The 12,993-nt window shown below is 42.1% G+C and overlaps 1 protein-coding gene across 3 annotated transcripts in view; it reads left to right on the top strand.

Annotated features, from left to right (window-relative positions):
• Window positions 1-12,993, top strand: part of stxbp5a (syntaxin binding protein 5a (tomosyn)) — a 97,833-nt gene that overhangs the window by 43,875 nt on the left and 40,965 nt on the right. For all 3 annotated transcript variants that reach the window (XM_071201855.1, XM_071201856.1, XM_034075688.1), the window contains exon 5: window positions 6,923-7,057. In XM_071201855.1, the coding sequence (XP_071057956.1) occupies window positions 6,923-7,057 (135 nt within the window). The remainder of the gene's footprint in view (window positions 1-6,922; window positions 7,058-12,993) is intronic.

Below are 12,993 nucleotides of genomic sequence, written 5' to 3' on the forward strand. Positions count from 1 at the left end.
AGAGATGGGCTAATAGTCTCCTTTAGCATGAGAGTAATATCAATGTGAACACTCTACTCTCAGCAGGAAGGAATTTATTTGAAAAATGTTGTAGTAGTCAGTGTATGGATACATGTTGTTGGGAGGCGTTCACTTTAGCAACAACATTGTTTTTCATGCCTGCTAGCATAAACAGTTTAACTGTGAGAACAGTATGGCTCAAGTCAATTAAGGCTAACAAGGATAAAATGATTATATGTGGTTCACTGCTGATCTAAATATCTAAAGGCAGTGGGTTTTCTTCCCACTAAATCCTTTTTTCATACGTTTATACCATATCACCCTTTAAAATCTCTAAGCTTCCCATCACCTGAGGAACCAAATCCAAACCTCCAATCAGATCCTTTTTCTTCCACCTTCCTTCCTTCTTTTCCCCCTTCCTTTCCCTGATCAGAATTTGTGTTGATGAGGAAAGCAGTGTTGCAGAAAGCCCTCCAGCGTCAGCATCTATTCACATCATATCACAGGCACTAGAAGAGATGAGAGAAGGGAGGAGAGGAGGAGTTGAGACAGACTGGGCCTCAGCCAAAGAGCAGTGAGTCAGTCTGTGGGCTGGAGTGTGGGGATGGAGGGAGCGCAAACGAAATCCTGCCGAGTCATTCTGGCGTTGGATGCTCTCGTCACCTCGTGGCCTTGCAGGAATGCACTGCAGATGTGGAAGCTATTCTAATGCAGGATGATACGATAGGGGAGCCTTGGTCACCACACACAGATAAATGAAAGCTGATTTGTCGACATTCATAGTGCTTTGGTGGTGAATGTAGCGACTTTGAATTCCTTTTGAAGGTCACCTATTGTGCAAAATCCACTTTTTCATGTATTTTATACATCAACATGTGTCCCCTCTGTGTAAAGAGATTCTGCAAGTTTCTGGAAAAAAGATTTGCTCTCTTTTTGTCCTGATCCATTTATATAAAAACTGTCTGAAAATGAGCTGATCAGATGTTGGCCACTTTATGATGTCATAACGATTTTTTGGGCTCGTTTAACCATTAGCCAATCACCAACCAAGGTAACACCCGCCCTTATCACCTGAATCTCCTCCTAGAGCACCATTGTGTTCTTTACATTACATTACATTACATTGCATTTAGCTGACACTTTTATCCAAAGCGACTTACAATAAGTGTGTTCGACTAACAAAATACAAACTTGAAGAAAACAGAATCATAGCCTATAAGTACATCAGGTTTCATAGAGCTAAAACATTTCAAGTGCTACTCAACAGGCTTTAGATAAGCCAGCCCTTTATTAGTATATAATTGCTTTGTTAGTAATTCTATCGCTCGAAGTGGAGTCGAAAGAGATGAGTTTTCAGTCTGCGCCGGAAGGTGTGTAAGCTTTCTGCTGTCCTGATGTCAATGGGGAGCTCATTCCACCATTTTGGAGCCAGGATAGCAAACCCACGTGTTTTTGCTGATGGGAATTTGGGTCCCCCTCGCAGCGAGGGTGCAGCGAGCTGTTTGGCTTTATAGACCCCATTTACATGGGAGCGCAAACGGAGCGCAAACGGACCAAATCATGGACCGAATTCGTTATCAAAAAAGTCTTCCATTCACACGCATTTGGCTCATTTAACGTGTCCGTTCACACAAAACCACTGGAAACGCTGTAGTACATGCCGGGCCTGAAAGTGGTGCTGTACTTCTGCCACCAAAAGCAGTGGAGAAGAGCCCGGGCATGGTTGCCCTTCTGTTTATGCCCCGCGGTAGATTTAGCAACATGTAGCTCATGTAATTCTCCATGTCCACTTGTTGCTGATGGTTGTGGTAGAGGGGCTGTAGATGTTGCTCTAACATCTGTAGCATGGTCGAGCTGTAGATTTTTCACTAACATCTGTAGCATGGTCAGTAGCACTAGCAGTAGCTACTGACCATGCTACAGCAGTGAGCAGCAGAGGTGGGGAGAGATGGGGCTATGGCTTCATCGTTATCAGGAAATGATCGTGTAGGACCAAGGTCCGTATCCGGACCGAACCCTGTGTCCCATTATTACAAATAAATAAATTCTGATTCTGATGTAAATTAAAGTGGACCTACTGTATTATGCTATATTGGAAAACATATATTGTAGGGACATACCTATATAAAACACGTTTTTTGCTTAAAATACCAAACAGATCACCCATTGTAGCCATGTCTCATAGTACTGCTCAAACCCGTCTTTCGCAGCCTTGTTAGAGAAACGCAGATTTGTACAGCAAATCTGTATCCGCTCGTTGTACCCCTGTTTTTAAAAGATTTGGGTACGGAGGAAAAGAGAGAGGGTTTTATTTTCTGACACTGCGTGAGTTCCCCGACGCACCGGGGACACATGTTTATGTATAAAAGACATCACAAAGTGCATTTTGCATGATTGGTCCCCTTTAATGTATATTTCCTTGTGTCTGACGCGTTGTGAGAATGAACGTGCATATATTTATTTGTGTGCGTGAGCGTGACACGCATTTAAGTTAAACATATTAATACAGCAACGACAACATGAAACACCCTTTTAATTTACTGAAACGACATGTCGGGAAACCCCCTCAAGGGGGCCCCATGCATAGCGCGCCGTAACATGAGACATGTTTTTTATATATCTGAGACCTATAATAATGAAAAAGAGTATAATAGAGGGAACCTTTAAATAATGTAATTAATGGAGCCAATTAGAGCTGATTTATGTTGCTAAGGGGCAACAAAAGTTCCTCTCATTTTGTTGCCAACACTATCTTCTCACTGTGCAAAGGTATATTAAGAAGCTGTGAAGGGGAATTAATTCAGCATTGTTTTAATTATGTGGCACTGGCTTTGATTGATTTTCACAGGTGCTTTGTGTGTGTGTGTGTGTGTGTGTGTGTGTGTGTGTGTGTGTGTGTGTGTGTGTGTGTGTGTGTTTAGTGTGTGAATGTGTTTTCGAGATGATGCGCGTGTGAACAGTCTGTTATCAGATCATAGTCTTTGTAATTCAATTCAAAACCTTTATTTATCCAGGTAAAATCCCATTGAGATCAATGATCTCTTTTTCAAGGGAGACCTGCAGCAGTAGGTTCCACAAGAAGACATAAAAACATAAACAACAGAACAACAAAAGGAAAATGTACAGGGATTACAATTTACATATTTAACCACATGTACAGGTACTGAAATTGAAACCCTGTGGGGTAGATTGGGGTCTCTGCCCTCTCAGATTAGAACAGCCATCCGGCCTGTAGCTCTGCCAAATGGATATTGTATAAGTGCATATCTTGTTTCCATTTTTTATTTATTTAAACTAATTGGAAGTCTCTCCAACATCTTAAGGCTGTTCAACACTTGATCACCTTTTTTTTTGTAATCTGCTTTATCATTCACCTAATCAACAATTCCACACAATGTCTAAATTGTTATCTGTATTCCCGATTATTTTTAAAATACCTTTGTTTTCTGAGAATATAAGACAACACAAAAGACAGATATATAATCGTTTACTATGCTGCATTAAAAAAAGTAAAGGAATAACTTTTTTAAACATAACCAGCCCCCATTCTTGTCATGTCAGCTTCTTTCTTCTGCCCTTGTTGCGCATAACAGCGTAATTCTTTAATACATATGTTTGGAGACATTACAAGTCTGATATTAAAACTCAGTGTTCTATCGTCAATCCTATTACTGCTCTGCTGCAGCAATGACATACTCATTACTGCAACCTAATAATATCATTTTCTTGACACATTATTGTCTAGTCAGCCCTTTAGCAGCTAGTGGTCAGTGCTTTGCTCAAGGGCAGTTTAATAAGGAGGGGAAAGGATCACTAAATCAAGGCAGTTCAGATTAAAGTGTTGCAGCCGGTGACTTCCTAATGACAGGCCGGCACATATCAGCCCATTTGTAGCGATCATCTCCTGTGAAAGGGACATCGCATAAACCCATGCAATACAAATGATGATTTCCTAAAGTGTCCCCCCCCTTTTCAATTGATCTGCAGCGAACCCTGCCGTTATACGTCCAGCCCACAGTGCAGCCTCAGAGCTGTGTGTGGCAGGCGTCTCTCATGTCTGAGGCGATATATCTGGCCCTGAGCCTGAAGCTGGCAGCTGCCTTCGTGTGTCGTGACCACTTGAAGCTTGAGATTTCACCAGGAGACACGTGAACACAATGACACCCACATAAGTACACACACAATTGGGCGGGGGGCAAACACACACCAAAAATGCACACACACACTTCTAAGTGCGAGCAAATTTGTATACAGTAATTATGCTTCCTGACGCTGCCTCTCGGTTGGCTCCTCTCATTCTGGCTCTCAGAACACGTAATCCATCGGCTCCTATGTGCGCACAGACACAGATTAAACATGTATACGCCACATACATTTACATACAGTGCATATTTAATGACATTAATTCATGTCAGTGGCTGAAGCATGTTCCTGTGCAGATGTACACAAAAACTTGTACAGGCACATTCATACAGTGACAACTTGACGTTTATGCAGAATTTGTTGTTTACAAAATCATAACCGTGACACATGCACACACGCCAGCCCTCGTATTCATATGTGAGGCACATCTGTTAGTGCAGATGGAAAAGGAGATTTAATCCAGCTGATAGTCTGCTTACTGGATAGGAAGATGCCACAAGTTGTCATGTCAATCGTATTCATTGGTAATGCGACTGTACGAGTGTGCGCATCCCAAAGATCAACTGTCAACATTATTATGCTCGAGCTCTTTCTTAACCATATCGTCTGCAATGGCAACTACATGTTTGAATCACAATGTCGCCTGGATTAGGTTTGTTATCAACAAACATTTTTATTAAACATATCTGTCAACATATCTTATTTGTCTTTAGACCAACATTCACTGCCTTAACGCATAATACAGAATGCATTGACTTTTTTCAATATCTCAGTGCTTTTTAAATCTAGCATCCTGGTTTTCCAAAATCTTAGTGAGTGCCATGCAGACAGCAATTATATTTCCGTCAAAATATATTAAAATAATTGTGAGTATTAATACAAATAGTTTTAGGAGAAAGTATTGCCAGAAAGTGATGTTAGTCAGATGAGACTTAAATAAGCATGCGCAGCTGTTATCACTCATGTTTGATTTACCCAGACAATATTCCTGTATTTATTTATTTAAATGATGTCACTGTGTTTACGGGTTGTTTTCTGAATCCCTGTGCACATTTTGAACTGAATGAGATGTATGTTAAGTAGCTCAATGCCTCTTTCCCCCCCACACATGAATATATTCATGTTTTAATGCAGATAGTGTGTGTGTGTGTGTGTGTGTGTGTGTGTGTGTGTGTGTGTGTGTGTGTGTGTGTGTGTGTGTGTGTGTGTGTGTGTGTGTGTGTGTGTGTGTGTGTGTGTGTGTGTGTGTGTGTGTGTGTGTGTGTGTGTGTGTGTGTGTGTGTGTGTGTGTGTGTGTGGTGTGTGTGTGTGTGTGTGTGTGTGTGTGTGTGTGTGTGTGTGTGTGTGTGTGTGTGTGTGTGTGTGTGTGTGTGTGTGTGTGTGTGTGTGTGTGTGTGTGTGTGTGTGTGTGTGTGTGTGTGTGTGTGTGTGTGTGTGTGTGTGTGTGTGTGTGTGATATAACAGAGAGCGAGGTCGGGGAGACGGAGGCTTTTCTGAGCATTATAACACAAAGGAAAAACACTCAAAGTCACTGCAAGGACATGCTTACACATATCCTTGTTTTGCTGTGTTTTTAAGTGTCATTATATCTATAATCTATCTGGACTATGTTTCCTTTTAACCAGCTCACATCCTTTGAGGGGGAATAGTAATCGCTGACTTGTTCAATTGCATCATTTAATTCTGTGCAGGAAGAGTCACATTCTAACACTTTACACGTAGAAATCACGTATTTTCCTCATGTATTTACACGAGACCAGAGTTTGAGTCCTGCAACCCATATTTTGTATGTTTTATGTTACTAAAACAGATGATAATGCTCATGGGAAGAATAGTTTTTCCCCTTACCCAAACGAGGAGCTTTGTCTTGCCATTAAAATGTAACTATAACGATGTTAATCATGCTCCAACTGCCATGATCTCATATTGTTTGGAAAACACTTTTTTGGGTGGTTCTTTTGTAGTTTGGAATGAGGCCTCTGTAAGGCCAGAACATATTTACTATTTTAAAATGACAGGTATATCTTAGCAAAGTGTCTCTGACATCATATATAATATCAGATATGAAACTTGTTGTTGTGATTTAACTAAATATGAGCTTATCTTTCACAAACACAGTGGAAATAAACCAGTGTGTCCTTCCTGCTAGAAATAGCGATAAAAAAGAAAATGCTGTCAAAAGAGATGGATACAACTTGGGTGGTGTGTCCCAGCTGATGAGCCGAAGGCGTTGTCTTTTATATCCCGCCCGCTGAAGTCCACAGGTGTTGCTCAAACCACCGTGAAGAATATAAAAGGATCACTGGAGGAGCGGGATGACCTTGAATTATTAGCAAGCCAGATTTCCGAGGTGTTACGTTATTATTCCTCAGACGGGTTGGAGGTTGAATTTAAGGATGGATGAAAGAACAAAATTATGAAAAAGGGATGAGAAGGGAAGGGTTTTCTAACCTTTCATTAAACTTAACTCTGATGGATGATGAAAAGAAAAGAATGTGGGAGCGATGATGAAAAATTGAGAACTATGGGTGTCTGTCTCGTGTTTCCTGTACGTCTGGAGAGGGTGGCTGATTGAATGTCTCAACAATCCCTTTGATTAGTCACTCTCATCTCAACTGCTTTGTCCTGAAAGACTGGTAAATAATCCTCCCACAGTTTTGCATAATTTGTCTCCAGGTATAATAGGACGTCCAGTGTTCCGGTGAAGTTTCTGCTTTGTGCCCGTTACTGTTTTTCCTTCCTGTTTACTCACGTCTTCTTATTCTTCTTCTTTTTTCAGAATAACTTTCTGCCACCTGCCCTTCCAGAGTAAATGGCTGTACATCGGCACAGAACGGGGGAACATCCACCTCGTCAACGTGGAGTCCTTTATGCTCTCAGGCTACGTCATCATGTGGAACAAAGCCATTGAACTGTGAGTGTTACTGCCCACGAGTCACCCTGTAATGCTGCCTCCCACTCCTCACGGCCCGTCCACACGGCGGCGTGCGATGAAGCTTCAACGCTTCTGCCCATTCACTTTAAATGGGGTGACGCCACGCTTTGCCGAACTGCATTGTGGGAACTGCGTTGCTTCACTTTGCTCGCGTTGCTCTCTTCAAAAGTTGAGCAATGTTCAACTTTTGAAGCTTCGGCGGAAGCGCCAGCCAATCAAATCATATGCCAGTACAAGCTCTAGCCAATGAAACGGCGTGCTTGTGTGTCCGGGGCGGGAGATTCATGTGATTGGTTGTTGGTCGAGTTTCAGACGAGCTCACCGGCAAAGCTTCAACGCACGCCGCCGTGTGGATGCTGCGTCATGCCCTCAAACTTCCTTGCCTTTACTCTCTTCTTCTTCCTCCTCCTCCTCCTCCTCCTCCTCCTCCTCCTCCTCCTCCTCCTCAAGCACTGCACAATTTAACAAGCTCCAGTACAGCTTTTTGGCCATATGGATGGGGTTTCCATCCAGGGTGAATGGCTGATCTGCAGATCAATGTTTGATCTCTGTGGGAGTCAAACTGATATTGCAAGCACTGCAACATTGATTCCAGGGTTTATTGACTCACCTTGCAGCACTCGAGCAATGCTGTCTTAAGAGCATGTTACCCTTCAAAAGGTTATTGTTCTTAAATGTAATGAGATTAGAAACAATCACTAGTAATCTACTGAGGCACAGTATCAGACTCCAGGTAGTGAGCGACATGTCTCTTTACTGTTTCAATGGATGTGTCAGTTTGACAGGCTCCATTTTGCTTCCCTGCTGTAGAGACTTAAATTATTCACTGGAGCGTTTTGCTTCACGCTTTTCCCCCTCACCCCCTTCCTCAAGAGGAAGGAAGGAGGGAGGGGGTGGAACAGGTGTCTGCCGAGATCAGTGTATGGTACACACAGACGTCTCGTCTCGTCGACAGGGCTGCAGGGAAGAAAATGCGAGAGTGAGTGGTGGGAGAGAGGAGAGGGAGGGGGGGGAGGGAAAAGTATGACAGAGAGGAGGCTGGAGCCGAATGGATGAGACAGGGCTTTCGCCTGAGGCGAAGGACATGCAGAAGGGGAAGAGTGATGGAGAACAGGAATGGAGTGGAGACAGAGGGATACATGCAGGTAACAGAGGGCAGATCAGGAGTCATGCAGATAAGTGAGGATGGAGAGGCAGAAGGAAAAAGGTTTCCAATTACAGAAAAAGGGCGGAAGAGGAAGGTATGGGAGAGATAGTGATACGATAGAGGTTAGATGTGGATGATAAGATAAAGAGGTAGATAAAGGAGTTCTTCCTAAACTAACTTTTCTTTGCTTCACTTTTATACCCTTTACTGCAGTTCATCTTGCTTCACCTGGACGTCAGATATTCCCTTGGCTATTAACACATACATCCTCAACATGTGACTTCTGTTGCCTTGTTGGTCATCAGAAAGTTAATGTATCTCTGGAATGAAATAGTAAATACGTGGATATGTGTATGTGCTGCCATGTACAGCACATGATTCAAAATCAAATCAAAAATGGACAAATAAATAAATCAAGTTACTTACATTTAGAGTTAATCAAGTGACCTTTCAGTTATTATTTAAAAATGACGTTGCAATTTTCATAACAAATCCTTTCTGACCACATCAAACATAGCCTCTGGCAGGAGGTTGATATTAGTCCTTTCCAAATGGCTTGAGTTTGTATTAGAATTATTAATATAACCTTATGCCACTCTTACATAAAACAAAAGGTCACACAGCTTGTGAGTAGAACTTTAAATGTTCTCAATGCTCCTTCCTCCACATCACAGACTGCACAAGCAATGTATATGACAGTCACGTCTGTAATGCCTATATTGGTAGTCCATAATAACAATATAATAGTGTATTGAAATATCCTTATACATTCAAGCTGCTAGAATAAAGGTATTCTGATTCTGATTCTAACAGTTTATTGACCGCTAAATAAAAAGTAAATGACAACAAGGGAAAGCCCATGTTTGTGCATTCCTTTGTGAAATAAATCCTTGATAAATAAAAAATATGTAGCTGTGACACATCAAATCATCCCACTTACATTTCTGCCGTGCAGCAGCTTTGATAAACCACAACAATCAAAGGTGTGTTTCCATCCAAACGATAGCTCTTTCCACATCTGTTGGTTCACATCTCAATCTCTCTCACAGCCTTTCTGTTGGGTTCCATGTCTTGAAGATGCCAGGAATCGATTCTGGGATTTGTTACCGGCGCTCTCGGTTTGCATATCTGTTTGAGCGCACACGTGTGTGTCTGTGGTTTGCTTTGATACAGATCAGAGCGTTGTGAGGGGATTCTCTTGTTCTCTTGCGTCGGGTCTCTCTGCCAGCTGTGGGGTTGGTAGGGTTGTAGTCCAGATACAAAAGCTATTGTGCTCTCCTATAATTTTCTTCTGACGTTGCCACCCGAAGAAGGAAGCACCTAATCTAAATGAACTGTAGTTGGTGCTTTTACGTTAAATTGGAAGATATAAAATGAATACAAAAATTGCAGACTTGATATTGAATCATCATTTAGTCTCGTTAGCTGAGCACTACTGTGTTCATCAGTAATACTTTTAAGTATCACATATAGAACTATTGAAGCATTTATTAAATACCTAATGTTAAGCCCTGATGCTACTGTACATCTCTGTTCAACTACGATTGCTGTCATGAGTCTAGGATATTTATCAGGGTTTTACCTCTGGCACACTTACATTGAGCTGCAACTGAAATGATGATTAATGAAAACTGTTCCCGTTAAATACATAAATACATAAGTGTGTACCAGGTCATCCTCCCTTGGGCCTTGCCATTTGGAGACGAGCAGCAGTAGTTGTGGCCCCAGGCCTGGCCCAGTGCTCTGTGTGTTTGTATGACTCACACCTCTGTGCCCAAGCTACTGTACAGATTATAAAACACACATTTCTGTATTGGTTCAAAACCAACTGCATGTCACTGCAGTTCATTCAGAGCCACAGGCATTCACGACATTGCCAAAAAGCCACGTGTGCATGTGTTTTTTTCAAATGCTGCATAATTTAATGTACGTTCTGTGTACGCAAGAATGTTATATTTGTATATTTGCACCTGGCAGCGTCTGTCTGTGTGTGTTTGATTTGATTCAACTAGATGTTTGCTGGGTACAGAGAGCCGGGGAGAAGCAGGACAGGAGTGGCAAAATGTTAACAGATTATATGACGCATAGTTCACGTGAACGTGTTGGCCTCAGGCCTCTTCTGTCCTCTTTTATTTCTTCCCACTCTCGACCCCCGAGCTACAGTAATTACTTGTTTGAATTTTTCATGCTTCTTCTACGCATGTTCCTGCGTTCTGTGTTTTCATACAGTATGTGAGGTCCTCAGCTGTTACCGAACTGCACTACGAGGAAGCACAACAGCCACTTCTATCCCCAAAGCTACAGGGTCTGCAGGACCCCCGGCTGCCGGTGTCGTCCTGGTGTACCTTTTCTGGGGGGGACACCCTTCCAACTCCCATGCACTAAGGGGTTACAACTAAGCAATCTTCATTTGGAAGGTGTCTTTTGAAATGTCTTTTATTTTTAATATAGTTTAATACAAAACTAAGCCTATATAAGCTTGCTTTATATATCAAGTTCATGGGTGTTTTTTTAGGTAAATAAATCAAACATTTCTACATTTTAGGACATAAGTATTATTTTCTTTTCTTGCCCAGAAATAGGTTTTAGGATCAATACCAATCTTCTATATTTCCCCTACATATGAAGATAGGTACAGCCAGGATACATTAAGCTTATTGTGGATTAGCATATAGTGAGGAAGCAGCAGGAAACAGCCAGCCTGTCTCTGTCCAATAGTGAAAACATCTGCCTACCAGCACCTTTTGAATCCCACTATTTAGTATGTTATTACTTTTTCGTTTTTAATCCACACAAAGAAACAACATTTTGCGTATTTTTAAAGAGGGCTATGCATTCAACTTTGGGATTTTGGGTGATATACTGTATGATAGGGGAAGGCTAGGTGTCCCCCCCCCCCCTTAATGCTAAATGCATCAGCTGCTACTGCACTGTAGCTGTAGTTTCATATTTAACTGACAGATAAGTGAATAAGCCTACTTCATAAATTATTTAACAATTATTTATACAGCAACACCGGACTTAAGGGTAGTTTATGTTGCTCTCGCTGTCTGTTAGTACGCTTTTAACCAAGACCTAACATGTTTGTGTCACGCATGAGCTGACAAAGGATGCTTGTCTTTGTCAGTTTCAGATTTAGTATTTATAATTTATGTACGGAAGAGCTGTGCATGTTCTTCTCACTGAGGCTGGGAGGATCAGTCGAGCTGGGGCAGCACTTTTATCTTGAACATGTTTTTTTATTCCAGAAGGGCCATACATAGAACCTATTTATGACTACTAGGAATCTAAAAGAAGGCGGCACTTCACCAAGGCCGTTTCCATAATAAAAAACAAATAATGTGTGTATCCCACCCCTGATTTGAATCCATTCCAAAATGTAATGGGTTCTTCATTGGTCTACTGTAGCCTTCCACCGAGCTTCAAACAGACAAAGGAACCACCAAATACCCCACAACTGAACTGCATGCATTAAAACACAGACACGCACAGGTTCACAGTCCACAGTTCCAAGGTGACTTGAGGCCACATGCGGTAGGGGCATGCTGCACACTGGCTGTTCAAGTCATGTCGTGGCGGAGACACGTCACGGTGACTGCGCTCTGCTGCCTCAGTGTCACCCGCAGTGACACCAGATGTTCAGGATTTCACTCAGCGTGTGTTTGTTTATGTAGTTAAGCCTTTGAAAAGGTATGCTGAAGAAATATTGGTGTTTTTAATCATACATGCATTCAGAAATCGTTTTTGAAATGTAGTTTTTTATTGTGTGCGAGTGTGTTTTTGGTCTGCCTGCACTGAAGAGATGTTGTCGAATTCAGGGGTTAACCTTCCTATTGCTAACAATTCCCCCCTGCGTCATTCACACACCCACAGATATTTGCTTTACTGTGCATGTGTGGACATTCAGTTTTGTGCGTGTGCTTGCAACGTAATGGACCATTTTCTTTAATGTACTACTGAAGGCATCACTGGGTGGGATGAATATTTGATATTCAAAGAAGGATTCGGTGCAATAAAGGTTTATAACAGATGACTTTTCAGAAGGGAAGGAGCCAAGGGGGCAAACATTTTCAAAGATTTCCTGACGTACCGAACAAGCGTCATATTTGCCATGAGGCATTTAAGTGTGTGTGTGTGTGTGTGTGTGTGTGTGTGTTGAAAGTCTGTAGCTGAAAGAGACTATGATGTGAATGATGCTTTATGGATGCTCACAGTCTAACAATAAGGCATAGAAACACATACTGTGGTATGCAGGCACACTAAAGAATCTATCTGTATGAAAGTGCACTAACTATCAGAGACCCACATACACACATTCTCAAATGTTCCCTTTTTTATCTCTGTATGCAAAATGCTGAGTCATTAGCCGTATGCAGGCAGAGATGTGTGCTTACAGGAGCGTGTTGAAGTAGTCGCCAGGCTGTGTGTGTGTGTCTGTGTCTGTCTGTCTGTCTGTGTTTGTGTGGGCGGGTTTGTGGCAGGGTACGGATGATTTTAGGAGCATGTCTGCGCTCTGCCCATCCTGCCTCTGTTGCCATGGTGATTCCTTCATCTCCAAACCTGAACATGCATTTGTGGACTTTGTGAATGTGTCGGTGTCACATTTGTTTACTGTATGACAACAGGTTTTAACAAAACAGATTTGTTACGGCGGAGTCTCACAGGGGAAGATGGAGAACGAGGCGCATGCAATCCTGAAACGAGAGGAGATGAACCGCGTGGGACAGGCGGGCGAAGCTTTTATACAAGTTGCATTTTGTAATTCAGC

Source organism: Pseudochaenichthys georgianus, chromosome 24 (assembly GCF_902827115.2).
Source record: "Pseudochaenichthys georgianus chromosome 24, fPseGeo1.2, whole genome shotgun sequence".
NCBI classification, from domain to species: domain Eukaryota; kingdom Metazoa; phylum Chordata; class Actinopteri; order Perciformes; family Channichthyidae; genus Pseudochaenichthys; species Pseudochaenichthys georgianus.